This window comes from Vipera ursinii, assembly GCF_947247035.1.
Source record: "Vipera ursinii genome assembly, chromosome: 1".
Classification (NCBI taxonomy): Eukaryota; Metazoa; Chordata; class Lepidosauria; order Squamata; family Viperidae; genus Vipera; species Vipera ursinii.
This window is the reverse complement of record NC_139512.1, coordinates 335,061,187-335,082,892: the sequence shown is the minus strand read 5'-3', so window position 1 is coordinate 335,082,892 and position 21,706 is coordinate 335,061,187. Positions and strand designations below refer to the sequence as shown.

General features: G+C 41.9%; 1 protein-coding gene across 1 annotated transcript in view; it reads right to left on the bottom strand.

Annotated features, from left to right (window-relative positions):
• Positions 1–4,246: 4,246 nt before the first annotated feature.
• DPYSL5 (dihydropyrimidinase like 5) overlaps positions 4,247–21,706 on the bottom strand; it is a gene marked incomplete at its 5' end in the record, with an annotated part of 39,075 nt that continues 21,615 nt past the window's right edge. Inside the window, 10 exons of the mRNA XM_083350825.1 lie at positions 4,247–4,538; positions 8,033–8,201; positions 10,271–10,478; positions 13,701–13,843; positions 17,915–18,056; positions 18,288–18,444; positions 18,825–18,900; positions 19,193–19,237; positions 19,626–19,694; positions 20,210–20,389. Coding sequence (XP_083206951.1) covers positions 4,453–4,538; positions 8,033–8,201; positions 10,271–10,478; positions 13,701–13,843; positions 17,915–18,056; positions 18,288–18,444; positions 18,825–18,900; positions 19,193–19,237; positions 19,626–19,694; positions 20,210–20,389 — 1,275 coding nt within the window. The 3' untranslated portion in view covers positions 4,247–4,452. The remainder of the gene's footprint in view (positions 4,539–8,032; positions 8,202–10,270; positions 10,479–13,700; positions 13,844–17,914; positions 18,057–18,287; positions 18,445–18,824; positions 18,901–19,192; positions 19,238–19,625; positions 19,695–20,209; positions 20,390–21,706) is intronic.

The window sequence follows — 21,706 nt, the reverse complement described above, 5'->3', positions numbered from 1 at the left end:
TCCCAAAGAGGCAGCACTCATAGGACTGACACTGTTATCCCCTGATGAACTCAAAGATATTCTCGTCACGGAAACAGACTCCAACTTCCAACTGTTAATGAATAGTTTAGCTACACTTTTTTGGATCTGCTTAGAGGGCTTTTTAATGTTTTATGCATACATGTTTTCTTTTGTAGTTGTGTTTCAGAACAAGCCACACTCCCTCTTAATTATGCTATTCCAATCATATTTTAAGGGTATGCTTTGAGAAAGCATACAACTGCTGCCTCATTTTTCCAGAGGTCTCCCATTCCTTCAAAGAGTTCATATCATCGAAGGAGACTGTTTATGCATGGTCTTCTAAGGGGAGAACAGATAGAAGGATGAACAGAGCTATAAATGCTGTGTTTTCTCTCTAGAAAATGCATCATAGAAAAAGATGTTCTCTTGAATTCATCAGACCAAAGCAGAGCCAGTGAAAAGAGCAACAATCTACAGTGTAAGCTACATATGCTTGTGTGGTGGTGGTGAAATGTATTTCTGAGTAAAAAGATGGTCAGCTTCTTCTCTCTGCTTCAAATCACTCCATTTCAAAGACACCTACACAGTTTGGTTCAATGTGTAGAATGCAATTCTTTGTTCCCAAGCGTCCAGGGCTCCATGAGACTATGAAAAGCACTGTTGTAAGATATGAAGGCTTTTTCCTGAGGCTGCATTGAGGCAGAAACTTGTAATGTGCCTTGCTGCAGACTTTCCTCCTTGAGAAGAAACTATCTTGTCTCTTCTCTTTGAGAGGACTGAGGATTAGTTGCAAACCCACCATGAATTTTCAACTTATTATTTACCTGGGGCGGGGGTCTAGACCCCTTCCAAGACCATCACTACGTGGCAACCCCAGATGGGAAAATGACAAGCAGTCAAGGAATACATTGTCCAGCCTGGGAATTGACAATTATGAATCAAGTGGTCAAAGTTTTCACATCCTAAGGAATTTTCCACATGAAGATGTGGCTTGGGCAGGGGGCTGGAGCAAATGTCTACATGAGATTGTAAATCAGTGTTAGAGTATGGATGTGTAGAGAATCTGGTTTAAGAATCATTTCCCAGATAATAATAATAATAATAATAATAATAATAATAATAATAATAATAATAATAATAATAATAATAGTAATAATAATAATAATAATAATAATAATAATAATAATAATAATAATAATAATAAAGTTGGAAGGGACCTTGGAGGTCATCTAGTCCAACCCCCTGCTCAGGCAGGAAACCTTATACCATTTCAGGCAAATGGCTGTCCAGTCTCTTCTTAAAAACCTCCAGTGTTGGAGCATTCACCACTTCTGGAGGCAGGTTGTTCCACTGGTTAATTGTTCTGTCAGGAAGTTTCTCCTTAGTTCTAGGTTGCTTCTCTCGACTAGTTTCCATCCGTTGCTTCTTGTCCTGCTTTCAGGTGCTTTGGAGAATAGCTTGGCTCCCTCTTCTTTGTGGCAGCCCCTGAGATATTGGAACACTGCTATCATGTCACCCCTCACCCTTCTCTTCATTAAACTACACATACCCAATTCCAGCAACCGTTCCCTATATGTTTTAGCCTCCAGTCCCCCAATCATCTTTGTTGCTCTTCTCTGTACCCTTTCTAGAGTCTCGACATCTTTTTTACATCTGAAAAATTGACCGTACTAGCCTGACAGAGAGCTTTTAGGCTGGCAAAAGATCTGCCTCTATTGGGGTATGAGAAAATAACAGAAAGTAAAATGCAAATGTATTTATAAAATTCTAAATGGCATGGCATATTATTTGAAATATTACCATTTACCATATGTGTCCACCCAATTTTAAATTATTATTAATAGGTTTTCCTCTTGATTCACTATTGCTTGAAACGCAGACATCTACAGAAAGTGGTCTATATTGTGGTACTGTGTTAGTGGTGATCGGTCATTCTTAGAAAAAGTGTGTGTTTTGATTGTTTTGGCATGAAGACAGTTTTAAACAACTTCAAGATTTAGCAGGTTGCTATAGCTGATGCTTTGGTAATTATATAATGTTTAAGCTACATCAATATTAAGGCACCAGAGCTTGCAGTACTTACCAATTCATCCCCAAAAGCTAAGAAAGTTCAGATCTGATTACTTGGATGGGAGACCACAAGATGGAAATCCAGGGACTATAGGCTACATTGGGAAGAACATTCTGGTAGAAGACAATGGTGAACCATTTATGTAATCATTAAACATGTTTTTCTTTTTTGAGGCTTTTTTCAACTACAAGTACTAAAGGTCAGGTGCATGGTTGCCTTGGAAGAGTGAGGAAGATTCTCAGGGATGACTCACACCCTGGTCGGTATCTCTTTACTTTCCTACCATCCGGTAGGAGATATAGGAATATAGCCAGCCGTACCAACAGGCTGAAAAATAGCTTTTATCCGTGGGCTGTTAGGCTTTTAAATGGGACATAATCTTATGCAGAATTGACTTGGGAGGCCGGTGTGTGGTGTAGTTGGTTCACATAGTGTGGTGGGATGGAGGGTTTGTTGTCACTGTGTGTTGGGGGGAGAGAGCACGGGGGGGGGGAGGCTCAGCTAATCTCAATGTACACATGTTGTACTTTGACAATAAAGGTTTATTTATTTATTTATTTATTTATTTATCTTCTCCTTCCCTGCAATGCCAAAAGACTGGTTCTGAAGTACAGACCCAAAAGCTTTGTATCATGAGAACAATCTTTAATGAGGAAACATATGCACTGCAGGTGCTAAAACAGTCATTACAAGACTATTCCAACATGTAACAGGGCAGGGCTGGCTGCCTTCACAAGCCGAGTCCTCCATTGCGGTCCTGGGAGCTGAGGACTCCGTCACGCTTGGCCACCCAGCATCATATACCTATGGGTACCAACTATTGAGGGAAAAGTGCACAAGGAACAGTTCACATTTCACGCTATTTCAGAGGGAAGCATTAATGGACTGAGGGGTGGGGAAACGGAGGCTTCGTGAGCCCCAACAGTCAGCCAGGTGGGCAGGTTAGCACCATCAGGTTGGGAGAGGATTGGCGGAAGATTTCAGAGCACACATGCTTCGCTCAAGATATCCTATGGCTTGAAAGGCCAGTGAATAGCTCAGATAGGAAAACCCTCCATCCCTCAGCATGGACAGGAGAAAATACTGTTTCACTGAGTATTAAAGGAGTCCTTTATCCCCAGGTTCAGAGTAAAGAAAGTGGCTGGTATGAGTAGATGGAGAAGCTGGTTCAGCCAACCCACACCAATCCCTTTCTGTTGTCAGTACTGATGGGAATCAACTTCTGCTCTGTTAGCTCCTCTTTTGCAAGATGAGGAGAAGAGGCACTAAAGGGACAGGACAACTAGTTCTGCTGCTCTTTCACCCTATCTCCAGGCAGTAGGGGCTAGGATTATGGTCAAGAGGCTGATACAGTTGGACAGGACAAGCCTCTCCTTGGACAGAGACGTCTTAAGAAATTGGGAATAGAAAAGCTTCAGGATATTCCAGTATTTTAAAAGGAAAAGAAGCTACAAAGAATGAGCCATGAAGACATTTGCTGTCTGATACAAGTCAATGGGAAGAGCAAGGCAAAACCTCTTGGCGACCATCCTCCTCCCACTATAACCATAGATTATATTCTCCTACAGGAGCCAGGAGGATAGCTCTTTCTTCTACAACAGAGTGTGCCAAACGCTCATTTTTACTTGGTGGGGTACAGAAGAAAGAGATACCATTTGAGCTTGGTCATCTTCTATACAGTCCTCTCAAGAGCCTTCAGTTGAGAATATGGATAATAAGGGGCAGAAGCTCACAACTATTAGCAACGTTGTCCTATTAGACAACAGAGATAAATGAGGTTTGTCTACCCTTGGGTAATTCTTGGCTGACCCTCTTCCCTTGCACAGTAAATGCAATGCCTGAATGGGGACCTCTGTCCTCCAACCCAGCTGAGCCCCACCCTAGCCTGGCCCACACCTCCCCCTTCTATCCTACTGCTAGTACACAAAGCACCTTTATTTCAGTATTTTTTTTCCACGTGATGCACAAACAAGTCAAAATGTCACTTATCCAAAAACCCAACGTGCAAAACAGAAAGGAACTGGCACAGACAGGCCCCCTTGGCCCTGTCCCCTCCCCAGGGCCGCCCCCTCTTCCCCCACAGTACTTGAGGGAGCTCCCACCTTCTCTAGGAACAAAGGCAGGTCTTCCCTCAGTGCATCACCTGGCACTTAGTACAGCTGTGGGGTGAGGAGAGGGATAGGGCCCTGTCGTCTCATTCCCACAGAGGGGAGCAGTTGGCTCTGCAGGGCATGGCATTGGGTGCAGGCAGCAGAGCGCTTGCCCGTGTCAGTGGCTCCGGTGAAAAGTGTGGCTGCCTTGAGCTCGCAGGGTGTTGGTGGCAGCCAGGCAAGTGGGGGTGGAGATGGTGTCCTTAGTTGGGGGACAAGTCTGGAGGGTAGCTACCAAATGCCACTAGACCTGCCTCCGGGGGGAGCGAGAATCCGGGCCGAAGCTCGCTTTGGAACATGGTCATCGATTTGAGAACCTGTGGCAAAAAAACAGGAGACAGAGAAGGTGCAGGGTCAAAAAGCAAATTGGCTGAGGTGAAACCATATCCCATCCACCCTGTCCCTACAGGGTCATTACAAGGGCCAGGAGAAAAATCACCTGTATTTATAATTTAATTTTTATAAAATAATTTCTTTGAAGCCATCTTCAAAGGACATGTGTGAATGAAAAGATAGAGATGGATTGGCAGTCTTTCAGATTAGCTTTACAGAGCAGGTACTCCCTCCTGTGATTCATGAAGAGAGATTTCAAACAGTTCCTTAATTTTATCATTAATAAAGTTTTGTGAAAGTCCACAATTCTTGACTGTGGAATTTCCAGCACCCAACTTTGTAGAGTGGACCCCATAGATTTCCCACCCACCCTGTTTCATAGAAAGGCTATTATAAGTAATACATATGAAGTGATCTGGAATTGGAGCAGCTCTCTGTGATTCTCTTGTCATGGTCAGATCTTGCCCTGGCAACCATGAGATTTTTCTGGCACTGCCCCGCTGCTGTGGAGAGGGAGGAGCCATTAGAGCAGTTCCTCCTTGGTGACTGATGGGCCTAGAAAGGTTCCAGAGGGAGCTAGGGGTTGTCCTGCTTCATTATCCAGCTGAGACCTTAGTGTCGTTTGGAATGAGAAGGCCATTTTGGCCTGGATTGGATTGTACCCATGTGACCTCTCCTTCCCATGGATCCCCTTGGTCTCTGCGGTTTATGAGGGAGCTGAGGGAAACGAAATGGGAAAAGACACAATTAAAGAACCATTGCAGGGCACTGAAGGATTAATTCAATCAAACAGGGATAAAAGCCTCTGTTAAGGCCTAGCTTGTAGTGGTAGGGGCAGTGAAATAACAGTATTTCTTATTGTGTTTGCTGATTGCTATCTAGGGCAGAGTACCACGACCTTTCTGGCTTTGTGGCCCAGCCAGGGTGGGGGGGAGAGCAAATGGAGCCCTTGTGCATGTTTGGTTGCTGCTCACGCAAGTGGGGACGCACATGTGCGTGCTTGCGTGCCATTTCCATGGACCAGTTCCGAACAGCTCCAGTAGTGGGCCAAGGCCTGGGGGTTGGGGACCCCTGATCTGGAAGCCTTATTTTGGGTGACTTGAACCCTTCTGAAAAAGGAGAACCAAGATATTAATCTGTAAGGTTGGGTGAAGGAATTTTCAGAGCTTCAATCAGAGAAAATGGCTCAGATTTCTTCCCCTTGGTGCAGATCTGATGGAGATGTCTGGGGCACAGTCTTTCTTTATTCTGGGAATACAAATCTGTTGGGTCTGAGAAAGGGGACAAGGACCTTTAAACTGCAAGGTCAGCCACCTGCTCCCTCCTGCTGCACCTGCCCATTCCATCCACCCATCCCATCAGATACAGCTGGAGCGCTGCTGGGCCCCATCTGCAGAAGAACTCCATCAGATGGGTCCTAGAGCCTTTTCTGTTGAAGAACCTGCCTTCTGGAACACCATCTCTCCTGAGGTTAGATCAGCCCAACCCTTCCGGCTTTCCAGAAAGCCCTCAAAATGTTTTTTTCTAGCAAGCCCGGGGACCCCTAGTATAGTGATCCTGCATGATGTCTGCATTTTATTGTTTACATTTTTCTGCCTGAGGTCTTGTTTTATTATGTTTATTGTTTTGCTTTAATTGTTCATAATGGTTTTAACTGGTTTGCAGAACGTTTTTGATTGTTAGTTTTATTGTTCACCACCCAGAGTCATTTTACGTGAGATGGACAGCCATATAAATTTGACAAATAAATAAATGTATAATCTAGAAGACAAGGTATGTGCTGAAATCTAATAGGTGCTATAAGAGACATACTGCAAATAAATAATCTGAACATTTTATTTTGCATAAAAAACCAGAAGGAAGCCTGATCAGTGGCCGTAGTCTAGGTGATAGAGAAAGACAAATTTGTTTCTCTTTTCTGGCCTACCTAGGGACTACATCTTGTAAGCAATTTCCATTTCCATTTCATTTTATGTAATAAAAATAGCAGCTTTATAGAGATTTTTGTTGGAATATAACAAGAAGTGAGACAGCAACATCTAAACAACGTCGATTGTTATGAAAAAAATCAAACAAGGTCAGGTCTATTGGAGCTGGGATAGGACTCCATCAATTTTCAAAAAATGAAAACATCTTGGGAAAAAGTAACATTTGTTTACATTGTTAGCAAAGAAAGTACATAGATGTGTCCATGAAATCAGCAAAGAGCCTCGAATTGAGGTGGTACAAAAGCAGTTTCTTCCATTTGTGTAATTAGTATCTGCTTTCAAATCTAAAATAAGATAGCAGCCTTAATGTTTTGGAAGATCCCTTTATAATGAGCACAAACTACATCTTTGCTTTCCATTACAGATTATAAATCCAGACTTGCCAGACTAAACCATCTGGCTTCCAAGGAGGATTGAAAGAAAGGGCTTTTCCTAAAGCTGATGCTATTCTGCCTTCAGTGTCCACAGTTGGTGATGGTGCTGATCTCACTTCAGCTATGTTTTCAGGATCAAACTCCTAGCAGTAGGCAGTGTTAGCCTGCAATACTGCATTCTAACCACTGTGCCACCATGACTCCTTATAGTATTGGTATATGTTTTGCTGAAATTTTTGGCTGGGTTCACATAATAAATATATCAATCCTAAATTAGCAAAATTGGTATCTTCGTATAAGTGCTACATTGAAACAAAATACATTTACAGCTGATTCACACAACCTGTTAAGATAGTAACTGGATTTGTTGACTTGTGGAACCACAAACTCTTCAATCCCATTTTAGCTGCTGCTAGTGGATTGTGTGAACATAGCCTCTGTTTTCATATTGCAAGTTATCTTGGAAAGACTCTGGCCTTGGAAGGTTACTAAGAAATGCTTTATGCAAAGAAACATACAAACCAACTTGCTACTTTAATGGAGTCAAAATACTCCAATAGGCTATTCCTTCTCAAGCTCTTGATTCAATCTCATTCCAGATAGTTGTAGTCAACTAATTTTATTTTCCTCTTTGACACATATCAACTTCCACCTGCTCTTCCAATTTTCCTTCTTATCTCCTTTAGCCAACATAGAAATCCTCCCCACCCCCCACCCCCCATGAAAAGCATCACACATTCTCTAAAAAAGCCAAGACAGGACTAGGAACAGGCAGTGCAAGAATCAAAAGTAAATCAGAATGGGAATTAGCTGTTTAGAAGCAAAGGCATGGAAGGATGAAGGGGGGGGGGGATACTCAGGACCAGAACCCAGTCCTAACAGAATTCTGGTCCCATAGGTAGTCTGTATAAAATCAGGCAATTCTTCTAAGGAAGGACTTGAAAAGTAGCCCTGTGAAGATGGGGAGCAAGGAGGAAGCAAAGAATACATAAGGCAAAGATATAGAGTAGGAAGAGAGTAATGCTGGCAACCTGAGCCAGAGGAGCATGAAGGGTGGGCACGGTCTGCCATTTTGCTGTCTACCCCAAAGAAGACTTGCTCCAGCCCCCTCCTTACCGGAAAGGCTGAAGCCGGACTCGTGGAGGTCCCTCATGCCCCCATGTCTTGTGACCGGCCGAGTGGGGGTGTCTGCAAGTGGTGTCCCCGTCTCTTTTTTCCCAGCGTGCACAACCATGGCTACGTCCCCCAGATATGGGGTGCGGTCCACGCCTTTAAGCTTTAAGCTCTAATTAAAAAAAAATACACAAAATAAAAGTCAGCTTTGGCCCTCCCCAAAATACTATCTGTGGAAACTCATAATCCTTGGAGAGGCAGGCCTTAAGGAGTTAAGACGCCTAGTATGAGAAATCCAGATTAATCTTTTGGAGTAGATGATGGGGTTAAGACAAGTGTGAACAAATGGCCCAGCCAGGCCCCCTTTGGAGAAGCCAGCTGCCGCTGGCCAGAATCTGATTTAGTCATCTGGATCTTGCACATGCCCGATAGTTCTGGGATGGGTTTCACTTGGAGAGGGAAATTCTGCTGAGTTGCTGTAAACAAGCCCTACCATGATGGCAGGATCTATGCTAGCTTCCTCTGGAGATGTTTTTTTCTCTAAGATCCCTCACTTTTACCTGGGTTTTATTTTATTTTTATTTATGAAGAAAATTTATATGACTGCCCAATTCACAGTGACTTCAGGCAGCTTACAGAGTACAGAATTAATTAAAGCCCATCCCTCTGGTGATAACAATCTATTTACAATAATTATTCTCCAAAATAAACACGAATCTCTTATTCCCAATATATCCCTCCTCGCTTCCTCTTCCCTTGAAATTGTCCCCTAGCTGATTCACTCTCTCTCTCTCCATATCTCTATTTCTCTTTCTCCCTGTTTTCCTCCTTCCCATATGCAACGCTTGGTGTGTTTTTTCCTTATAAAATTGAAGCTAATTTTATGTGATGGAAAAAGAAAAAAAGGGGTGACCAGGAAGAAGAAGGCTGAGAGTTTCCTCTGTTCTCCCTCCCTGTGATCATACGAAGTTAGTTCTGGGCTGCACAGCCTTATCCTTTGGCTCGCTTCATTGCATTTCAGAGTGCCCGAATGCTGGAAAGGCCGTGGCTTTTAGCTATGTGTCTGAAGGCACTGAACTTTCCCCTCTCACCTGGGCAGTCAGAGAGGTTTCAGAAAATCTAATCTTGCTCAGAAGCTTGCATCTTATTTGAATAAATACTGATACTGCACCACACCAATTGTGCCCATCTACCTCCTGATCTGAAGATGGAAATCATTCCTCCCAGGGTAATCTCTTCCTCCACTGGAGTCTTCCTTCTGCTTAGCAAGTTCCTAGTGAACTTCTCTTTTCTTTTCCCCTCTATTTCTGTCAAGTCTCTTCAAATATGTGAAGCCTGGGCATGGCCAATTTTCTTTTTATAGGAAAAAGTCTGTAACTTTGCTTTTTAAAATCCCTTGAGATCACTTTCTGCAGCTGTTCAGAAAATCAGAAGCTTCAATGTGATGCACACAAACCTGTCGCTCCAAATGTTTGCTTCCCACCCCTATTTTCCTGAAAACAATTATGTTCCAGAAACCAATATCCATAGTATTTCTCTAAACAGAACCCTCCTCGTTGTGGAGAACTTGCTCTGTCTGCTCAACCACCTTCTCTTCCCCCAAACCATTTCTACTTTCCTTAGCAGCAGGATGTACTTTGGGTTCTGTCGAGTAATTCACCGATGATTTAGCCAGCAACAGTTCCTAATCATTTTATGTGTTACGGATTATTGCCAGCATTAGGGGCAACGTGCAACATTTGTTAGGGAACATGATCCGGTAGATGTAACTGCAGTCATGTCCTATTGTGGCTGTCTTGAAGTTATCTAGCTGGCTGCTGTGGGAAACTGGATGCTGGCCATATATGATCTTACACTGGTCTTTGGCCACTGATCCTTTTAGTATAATAAAAATGCATTTTTATTAGCAGTTATGTTGCTCCATCGCTATGCCTTTACTGCACATACATAGCCTTGTTTTGCAACCCTTACCTCATTTTCTAAACAGCAAGGCATTATTGCAACTGTTCACTATGCTAAGGGGATTGGTGTCCTCAGGTCATTTTCACAATGATATTTTTATTCACTGGGCACTCTTCTGCACCAGTCTTTCATATTGTAGCTCTTTCGTCATGCTGAGGACTGATTTGCTACCAGACAGTGTGAACTTATGGAAAAGGGATAAGCAGTGCAGGGAAATCCCTCCCAACCCCACTTAGTCACATGTCTCCTGCCTGCCTTTTTGCTTGTCCCTTTTGGTACCTTTTCTCGCTGCACCAGTTTCTTGTACACGGAGTCTGGAAAGGAGCGGAGAGGGCAGAACTTCCCGGTGCCTTCAGCACACATAAAGACTCCATTCTCATAGACAACGCGCCCGTGGCTTATAGTAACCAGTGGTACCCCATGGCAGCGCATATTCTCATACAGGTTCACATCACCACCCTGGACCTGGGTACTGGCTGAGATGGTCCTAGGAAAGAGGAAAGAGCACTGAGATCTGCAGGGAACTGGCTATACCAGGGGTCAGCAACCTGAAACAGTGAAAGAGCCACTCGGAACCGGTTCCCTCACAAAAGGAAAAACTGGGAGCCGCAAGAAATGTGTGCACATGCACGTACATGCGCGCATGCGCAGAACAGGGTTTGAAGAGTGGAGCCAAGGTGAGATATGCACCTACCCTGCATATTTGAATTGATTGGTTGAACTTTTTTAGTCCCACCTTTTTTTTTTTTTGGACTGCACATGGCAGAGGATTGGGAGCCGCAGGAGATGGCTGAAAGAGCCGCATGCGGCTCCGGAGCCGCGGGTTGCAGACCTGTGGGCTATACTATCTTAGCCCTGACAGCATCTAGTTGTTTCCATTTCTAGGATCTCCTAACTCAAAGGAATGGGATCACTGCCCATCAGATTTACTTGATTTCAAAGCACGAGGGTAGAACCACTCCAATGCTTAACAATTATAAATCAGTGTACAAAGTCAAAATGAGGCAAAGGAAATTCAAATAGAAGGCAAATTACTTATCCCAGTATTTTTTCTGGAAACTTCTTTTTCCTTTCTAATTTTCCAAAACTCACACAATCTGAGTTGTTAAAAGATGTTAACACTGCTCCCACCATCTTCAATATCAGGAGGAACATCTGAGAAGATTCTTAATGTCTTAATATAAGCTGGATGGTTTCAGAAAGTTCAGGGAACCAGATCAGTTCTTCCTTTCTATTGACATAAACTTCTGGTGATTTTCAAGGGGTCAAACATTAACACCATTTATCCTGAGAACTTATAAATCAAGTAGTGGCTATGCCTATACAACATGTTTAATCAGTTTAGGTGAAAGCTTAGCTGGCTTAGCTTTTTAACATGACTTAATTTAATTTAATTTAATTTAATTTAATAATATTTCTATACCGCCCTTCTCCCTGAGGACTTAAAAGACCTTAGATCAGGGTATTCTTATTATGATTTTTATATAGCAGTATCTAAATGTTATTATTTTGCTTTGATTAACTGTATTTTCTTTATAGAGTTGTATTTCCGGTATGATTGCACTGAATCTTTCGTTTTTTATTCACAGACCTTACAGTTAGATCAGGGGTCTTCAACCTTGGTCACTTTACGACTTGTGGACTTCAATTTCCAGAATTTCTCAGCCAGCCATGCTGGCTGAGGAATTCTGGGAATTGAAGTCCACAAGTCGTAAAGTGACCAAGGTTGGGGACCTCTAGTTTAGATTATACTGACTGCTGCAAATTTAGAATAAAGCTCCATCAGATATAAGATGACTTAAGTCTAAGTAAATAAGTAATAAGTCTACTATTTACTCTTATTTGGCTTATTAGGTTTTTACTATCTTTCTTTAGTAATATTTATTGGTGTTGAATGTAATTCTCATGAAAGCCATTGTATACACCTTAATTTAAGAAGAGAAAGGTAGTTAGGTAGGTAGGTAGACAGGTAGGTAAGTAAACAAACAAACAAACAAATGCAGTATCTTCCTGGAAGAAATAGTCAGCAACTCTGTCAAATTGAATACCTTAAAGAAGGAACTTCATTTAATGGCTTCATAATCTAGCATCATCATTAATCTAGCCCTGGGGTAGGCAACCTCGGCTCTTTTATGACTCATGGCCTTCAACTCCCAGAATTCCTGAGTCAGCTATGCTGATTCAGGAATTCTGGGAGTTAAAATCCATGAGTCATAAAAGAGCCGAGGTTGCCTACCCCTGATCTAGCCTGACAGTTTTCTGCTTTTTGCAAATAAGCAGTCTGGTCTAACCTATTGAAACATCATTCTTCACACTGGACTAATTCATGTGGAAGAACCACAGGCGTCTGTTTTTATTTTGACTGTTACTGAAATATGGATTAAAATTCTGTTCCATCTGCAGCTTGGTCCTGGAAACATTGAATAGATTAAAGTACTTAGGGATTTTTTTTAGAATAAGACATGCTATACAAATGTTTTCAGTAAAATAATTTTAAATTCACGACACATAGAACATAGTCCTGTCCTATTGATTAGTGAGTCCTCTTTTGTCTAGTAATTAGATTGACATATGATTGTTTTTTGCATTCCTCATAGAAACACTAATTTAAATATTCATGGCATTATAATGCTAAGCCATAAGGTTGCCTTGGGAGCAAATATTCTGCCCACAGGCTCTACCTTTGAGGGGATCAGGTAGCAATGCTTTCTGTGGCTATATGGCTTTATTATCTAGCATATGGTACCAAGATCCTGTGCTCACATGACAATGTGATGTGGTAATTAAAGTATGGATTGGCACTGGTTAGATCCAGGTTTTAGTCCATTCTCAGTCACAGAAACTCATTGGGTGACTTTAGACCTCACTTTTTTTTACCTAAACCTACCTCACAAGACTGTTGTTGTGGGGGAAAATCAGGGGATGGGGCATTACCTATCCCACATTGAATTCCTGAATGAAAATGGGATATACATTGCTTAATGAAATTATGGACACTGATCATTCAATCAATATTTTGATACTGCAGTTAATGTCTTCTCTTCCAACAGTTTACATGGCAGATAGAAGGAGTAGCACAGGTTCCCAACTACCTATCATTTATCCCCTTGGTCATTTCCAGTGGTATAGTTAAGGCAGGAGTTGCAGCGACCTTGGGGTCCCTGGCACAAAGGGCCCCACCTGGATCTTCAGTGGTTTAAAAAAAATGAGACCTGACTGTGGCCTGCTCCAAGACAACATCAACTTGTACAGAAATCTAAACACTTTATCCTGCACAATGGATAGGACTGGTGAGATAGGAAGAAACAGGATAAGTATGGCAGACAACTGAATTCCCTAGCCATCTTCCACACATCTGAAAACAGTCAACAGTGAGAAACACTGAATTAGAGGGACCTCTAGATAACAGCAAATAACCACCAAACCTCTCTTTATTCCCATCTGACACTCATCCAGATTCTTGAAGATCAGATTTGGCAGCCCTAAACCTGCTGGTGCTATCCATTGGCAAGAGAGTGCCCTGAGTGTTCACTGCTGCCATTCCTCCCTGAAAATGATTTGTGTGTGTAAGCCTTGGCATCAGAAAAGAACCTGGTGTCTTCTCTAATGACTAATGTTGGGATGTTCCACATCTGAAATTTGCACAGAAATTTGTTGTTAGGACTATGGCTACTCCTCTCCTCCCAATCCCATCTTCCCCAATGCTTACTTGGTGGCCTCAGGGTCCCACACAACGACGTCTGCATCGGCTCCAGGAATGATGCGGCCCTTGCGAGGATACAGGTTGTAGATCTTGGCAGCATTAGAGCTGGTGATTGCAACAAAGCGGTTCTCATCCATCTTGCCCCCTACCTAGAAAGGAGCAGAGTCAGAAGATTCAGTTCCTGCTCAGAATGAGTTTTAGAGTTATACTGTGGTGGTGTTAAATAATTTGGTTTGGGTAAGGGGACTATAGCCTCGGGGGAGGGGTGTAGGAAAATTGGGTTGCAGGCACAGAGTATCTCTTCACAAGTCATCCCCATATAGGAACAAGAAATGTTTGCTATTTCCTGCTTACTCTCTTATATGAACCTTTGCTTCTTGCTCAACTGTTCATTTGCAGTTTACTTTTTCCTCAAATGTTGTGTTCTTCTCTTCTCTTTCCCTTTACTAAGGCCCAGCTTTTAATCTGGATGATAAAATGATATGTCAAGGTACAATTATAGGGCTACAGAAGTCACTCAGTTGCCTCAGACTGTGAGATGGATGGCAAACAAATTTCATAATAGTAATAATAGTTACAGGGAAGTGCCTGTTCACAAAGATTGTGCCCAAAGGACAGATGTATAAATATCAACCTGACAGCCATTGTTCTTAGGCCCATTGGGGACAAATGCCTTTAAAGACTGCTTGTGACAGAAAGCAGGAAGCTATAAAAGAATGGCATAGAAACACCAGGTAGGATTCCGCTACATCGTAAGATGCAAAATAGCAATTATTTATTGAATGCATTTGGAATCAGCCAAAATACTCTTGGCGATTACCAATAAAAGAAAATAATTCTTTTCTTTAATAATAAAATACAAAAAGACTATAGTGGTTGCAATGTACAACTTGGACCACAGTGTTCCCTTCTAATTTTTGAACCAGTCACTTTCTCAGCCTGATTACGTCTCAGGTTTGTATTGAAATAAAATTGGAAAAAAACCACTTATATAAGCCATTTAAGCTGTCAGAGAAAAGTCAGAATATCAGTGGATACATGAATGAAAATATAAACAAAAGCAGTGACAAATAAATCCAGTAGCAAGAAATCCAATAATTAATAACTATCATTTTAACAGGTGTGTTACCATGTATGAGGCTTAATGATTAAAATTATTTTTATCAATTTTCAGTGATGTATGAAAGCACATAGAAGATACTTTTTCATATGGTAATTGGCTGCCTTCTCAACTAACAAAAAGAAAAGATAGCAGTGTAATTATTCCTGTACAGGATTCTTTTGAAAACAGAGAATTTCCTTGGGAAACCCAAGCACAAGATAACAGCACCTGATTATTCTTCATTCCCTGGAGTAACTCCCATTCACAACACAAAGTTCCGCAAAGTTCAGCATTAGGAATCTGTTTTAGTATTTATTTGGAGTTAGAAGTGAGCAGAGAGAAGGCAATTTTGTTGATATCACAAGTAATTCAGGATGGAAAAATGAAAAAAGATTATAAAGAGCTTCCAAAGGATATCTTCACATTGGTTTAATGAGCTTTAAAATGGCCAGTACAGTTCAGTGTAAGTTAGTCCAAGGGGTTGCATACTGAAAGAAAACCCAAGTCTAAATTAGCAAATATACACAAAAAGGTTCTTGGAATCATGTTCTATAACATAGTGCAAAGTCCAAACCAGTATACAGCTGCTGTAAATACGGTGAATTCCTAGGCTAAAATCTCTAGCAAAGGTACTGAAAATAAAACTGAAGTATAATAATGTCCTTGTAGGGCTGCATAAGGAGTCCGGCAAGGCTGTATACTGTCGCCTTGCCTATTTAACTTAGATGCAGAGCACATCATGAGAAAGGCAGGGCTAGATGAATCAAAAGTTGGAATTAAGATTGCCGGAAGAAACATCAACAACCTAAGATATGCAGATGATACCACTCTAATGGCAGAAAGTGAAGAGGAACTAAAGAGCCTCTTGTTGGGAGTGAAGAAGGAGAGTGCAAAACTTGGGTTGAAACTAAACATTAAGAAAACCAAGATCATGGCATCTGGCCCTCTCAATTCCTGGCAAATAGATGGGGAAGAAATGGAGGTAGTGACAGATTTTATTTTCCTGGGCTCCAAGATCACTGCAGATGGGGACTGTAGCCAAGAAATTAAAAGACGCTTGCTCCTCGGGAGGAAAGCAATGGCAAATCTAGACAGCACACTAAAAAGCAGAGACATCACCCTGTCAACAAAAGTGCGTATAGTCAAGGCTATGGTCTTCCCAGTTGCAATGTATGGCAGTGAAAGTTGGACCATAAGAAAGGCTGAGCGCCAAAGAGTTGAAGCCTTTGAACTATGGTGCTGGAGAAGACTCCTGCGAGTTCCTTGGACTGCAAGGCGATCAAACCGGTCAGTCCTAGAGGAAATCAACCCTGACTGCTCTTTAGAAGGCCAGATCCTGAAGCTAAAACTCAAATACTTTGGCCACCTAATGAGAAGGAAGGACTGACTGGAGAAGAGCCTAATGCTGGGAAAGATTGAGGGCAATAGAAGAAAGGGACGACAGAGAATGAGGTGGCTGGATGGAGTCACTGAAGCAGTAGGCGTGAGCTTAAATGGACTCCAGAAGATGGTAGAGGACAGGAAGGCCTGGAGGAAAATTGTCCATAGGGTCACGATGGGTCGGACACGACTTCGCAACTAACAACAACAACATATCCTATCTAAGAGGCCTGAGTTGAAGAAGATCCCAGCAGACGACAACATGAGGACAGGACCTGGGCTGTTGGGCCATGATGATCATTATCCTGGATGAAAAGGGCAGGGCCACAGTTCAAGCTCAATTTTTGGTAGGATTTGATAGGGTACTGCTAACTACTTTAGAGGGTCACTTCTTGTCAATTTAGAAGAGTTTTCAATTCTATAGTGTTAAGTATTATTTAGATTCCTAAAATCTTCAATCAGCTCAAATACTTTGACCACCTGATGAGAAGGAAGGACTCAATGGAGAAGAGCCTAATGCTGGGAAAGGTTGAGGGCAAGAGAAGAAGGGGACGACAGAGAATGAGGTGGCTGGATGGAGTCACTGAAGCAGTAGGCGTAAGCTTAAATGGACTCCAGAAGATGGTAGAGGACAGGAAGGCCTGGAGGAACGTTGTCCATAGGGTCGCGATGGGTCAGACATGACTTTGCAGCTGACAACAACAACCCATTCTGGTCACTTTAAAATGACATTCAAGCCTGGTACAGAAACAAGCACTGAAAATGAATGGAATAGTTCCTCTAAAAAGGAAAACTGAAAGATATATATTATTGGGTTTTTCATGGAAAATGTGGATAGCAATACAGGAAAATTCAGGTCCAACCAAAAAAAAAGTATTTGTGTATTTATTTATTTACACACCACATAGTTCTTTGGTATTCAGTGTCATCAGATGTAGCGATGGCTGCAATTGCAGATAATTTAAAAAGAGAACTAAGAAATCCATGGAGACCAGGTGCCCAATGGCTATTACAGATAGTCCTCGATTTAACAACTGTTTGTTTAGTGACCATTCAAAGTTATAATGGCACTGAAAAAAGTGGCTTACAACCATTTTTCACACATGACCCCATGATCACGTGATTTACATTCAGATGCTTGGCAACTGGTTCATATTTATGACGGCTGCAGTGTCCCGGGCTCGTGTGACCATCTTTTGTGGCCTTCTGACAAGCAAAGTCAAGGGGGAAGCCAGATTCAGTTAACAACCGTGTTACTAATTGAGCAACTGCCGGGATTCACTTAACAAATGTGGCAAGAAAAGTCGTAAAATGGGACAAAACTCACTTAACAAATTTCCCACTTAGCCACATAAATTCTGGGCTCAATTGTGGTGCAAAGTCGAGGACTACCTGTACTCTAGATGACTATGTATTATCTTCTGAATCATAGGAAGCATACCTTAAATGTTACCTGGGAAGAAGAAACGATGGAAGAAGGCAAACTATCACCTTTTTGTACATGCTAATAAGTGTCCCAAATGTATCTTTGACTACGTGACAAAAAAAGCTAAAATGATAAGCCCATGATTTACTCCTGCAGAAATCTTACTTCTGAGATCGGTAAACTCTGCTTCCAGATACAAAGCAGGTCTTTATTTCTCTACCAACTCAGTATACTTTCCTGCTCCTATTTAGGAAACCAGAATGGGCATCCTCCTTTCTTATTAGCCAGATGCCCTCTGATATTATTACTTACCACTCCACGTTCCCAGATGACAGCCATACGGTCCTGTACCCCACTGACTCCATGGGGGATCTTAGTGAAGTCTTCCTTCCCCATTGCCTTCTGTTTAGTGGTGAAAGGCCGGTGATCAGAGGCAACAACATTCACAGTGTCACTGAGGAGAGAGATAAACAGCAAGGAAAACATAGGATAAGTCCCAAGTACTGTTTGTTGTGCTGATATTTCACCCCAGATTTCACATGAGTTGTGGGGTTGAATGGTTTAAAAAATGAGTGAATGGTCACAGACTTTCCCTTTCAGATCTGCCTTTTTCTATCCCTTTTAGCTTACTTTGCAATTGATTCTTCAGGCATTATCTAGAGTTAAGTAATCCAAAGCTTCTTACTTGGCAAGCAAACTCATGAGGTAGGTGGAAGTGTTTGTATCTAGCCGCAAGGGTGGCACTGTGACGTAGGCTGCTGCATGGGACCAGTCCTGGTGATAGTAGTGTAAGCCTGTTAACGTAGTGTGTGCTGTGGTGGTCTCTGCATACACAACCTTCCCTGCAGGTAAGAAAGGGGAGAAAATATTGAACCCCAAGGAGTTAGATCCAATCTTTTTAAAGTGTTCAATACATTATAGGGTGATAAATAGATGAGGCTTTATCCAATATTGAATTATCTGAATAGAGTGAGTAAACGCCTGGGAAAGACTTTGAAGAAACTGAGGGTAGGAGATTGGAAGAGGAAAATAGCACTCTTTGTAGTGCCACATTTAAATATATAGCTATTAAAATGTAGGAAAAGGCTCTGGAACCAGGAGGGGGTAAATGGAAAGAGGGGATTCAAAGCCTTCTTTCCAGCTGTTATAAAATAATAATAAACACCATGTATTTTGCATTAAGTGGTGGCCTTTGCACTCAGAATCAGAAGTTGGCTCTCACCTTGCATTTTGGCTGTGGCTATAACATCCCCGGCAGACATGCTGGACACGTTGACCAGATAGACGGGGCAGTGAGTCTGCCAAAAGAGGGAAAAGGGGGGAGAGCATCAGACTGAGCTGTGAACTAGGTTTCACAGAAGGATGTACACAGAAGGGTGCACAACATTCTACCTTCTTGCAAGGAGTTGGATAATGAAAGTAGCCAATGGGAAATTAGGAATCAAGTGGCCTGACATTGCCTAAGACCAAGGAATCCACCTAAGAAATTCCCTTGAAAATAAGCTTGTAGTGGATATAAGGGCTTATCCATTAGCATTAAGGTGCGTAAATTTGGTTCCCCAGGGAAGAATGGGGAGGGCTGGCTCTTACCCGATTAGCAATGGTGATGACACGATGTGTAGCTTCCGCCTCTAGCTGCAATGAGAAAAGGACATGAGACAGGCAAAATATAAGGCATGCTACATTTCTGCTATTAATAGCACATGTGCTAAAAAAAACCTACCATATCCCCATCACTAAAACAATGTTCGCCTATTTTAAAGTCAGCTTGAACAACTGACAGATTTATGGTAAGGTGTTCTAACTACAAGATGCCAGTATAGACAGGAATAAGACCCATACTGTGCTACAAATAGCAATTACGTCAGTGAGCAGAGATAGTCATCTCCTGACCTGTTGACTGGGGAAGGGGATTTTTCCCCCCCATATCCAATCACACAGGTTTATGGGATAAGAGAGGATGGAGCAATTTCTGATTGCAGGATGCATGAGTGTGTGTACATATACCACATGGCATTTTTACCTCTTCTGGTCGACTGATCTCAATTCCCTCTGGACCAGTGATGCCCAAATCCAGAGCTTCCCTAGCTCCCTGTACAGAGAATCAGAACAAAAAGTTCAGAATCGACACAGTGGTATCCTTTTTTTCTTCTTGATTTTTATACTTACACAATTTGAAACCAACATCATAATCTGGAATGCCAATGCATGATATAAAGGGATTGTCTCCCACTTCACATTTTCAGTGCCTGATAGCTGAGATGATGATTCCAATCCACAGTTCTAATTATATGTGAAAATAAATGGGTGATAAGGATTTTGGATTAATGAGAGCATGTCTGCATGGGTATTGTAAATTGCTTGCAGAAATGCATCCAATTGTTCAGAAGACACTAATGATAAGAATGAGAATATGTGTGGGACAAGGACAGGCTTTGGAATAATCAGGAAAGGGTGACGGAGAAGAAGATCTGCCCACCCAAACAAGCTGCATCCTGGAAAAGCAGCAATACTTTGAGACCATCCACATTTATGAAAACAGTGGAACTCAGACCTGTCTAAGGGGGTATTATTGGACCCACCCTACCATCCTCCAAAGCAGCTTACCTCAGCCACTAGCTCGCCATTCTCAGCATGAACACGTGCAATAGCTCCAATATCTTTGCAAGCACGGAACACCTGATAGAGCTCACTGTCTCGGAGCATGTACAAGTCTTTGTATGTCATGAACATCTGGAAGGAGTTGACACCCTTCTCTCGAACCAAAGTTTCCATTTCTGATTTTACCTAAGATACCAGGAGGGATGGGATTAAGAAAGAGTTCGTTAATCACCACTTGTAATTTTAAAAAAGTCCTGCAGACAAAAATATCCTGTCTATCCACTCGTAGACAGAAATGATAGGAGAATGCTGCATGTAATTGAAACTCAGAATTCAAGGTCTCCAGAACTGCCAAATAAAAAGATGAAAGATCCATGACCACAGGATAGAACCTGCATTTTAAAATTTGCTTTCTTGCCATTCCAAGTTGTATCCTAAATAGCTCATCACATGCTCTGAACAAGAAATTTCATGCCATGTTGGTGCATAGTAATTTGTTTAAAATCACTCAAACTTTTGTTTCAAGGATAAAATTTTATGCCTTAGCTCTGCACTGCTACATATGTGCACGCTGGCTAGTCAAGCTCTGTGACAAAGGACAGCCATTGTAATTCTTGTACAGGTGCCCTGGGCTTTTCAGAAATTTCCTTTCTCAGGTTCATCTGCTCTGCTTGAATCTGAATTTTTCATAGAAAAATTGTATGAAACATTTTCATTATAAAATGTTAATTATTGGCATGAAAAGTAGAATATAAAACAATACATCATATAAAGTTACATATAAATTTATACAGGTAGTCCACAACTTACGATCACAATTGAGTCCAAAACTTCTGTTGTTAAGCAAGACATTTGTTAAATGAGTTTTGCCCTATTTTACAACCTTTCTTGCCACCGGTGTTAAGTGAATCAGTGAAGTTGGCTTTGCTTATCAGACGACCACAAAAGGTGATCACATGACCCCCCAGGACACTGCATCTGTCATAAATATGAACCAGTTGCCAAGCATCTGAATTTTGATGACTTGATTATGAAGATGCTGCAATGGTTGTAAGTGTGAAAAACGGTCATAAATAACTTGTTTCAGAGCCTTGGTGGAGCAGTGGGCTAATGCCTCCTTAAGTAACACCAGCTGCCTGCAATTAGTGCAGGTTCGCATCCCACCAGGCTCAAGGTTGACTCAGCCTTCCATTCTTCCATGGTAGGTAAAATGAGGACCCAGATTGTTGGGGCCAATAAGCTGACTTTGTAAAAATGCCGCTTGGGGGGCGGGGGCAAAAGCCCTAATAAGCAGGCATATACATAGAATGACGGCTATTGCTAAGCACATTGATTTGTGCTTAGATTGTAAGCCGCCCTGAGTTTTCGGAGAAGGGCGGGATATAAATGGGATTAAAATAAATCAAAATACAAATTATTTCAACAGTCAGTAAATGAACTGTTGTAAGCTGAAAATTACCTGTGTATGATATGGTTGTCAATGATTCACATGCAGCCCAAATA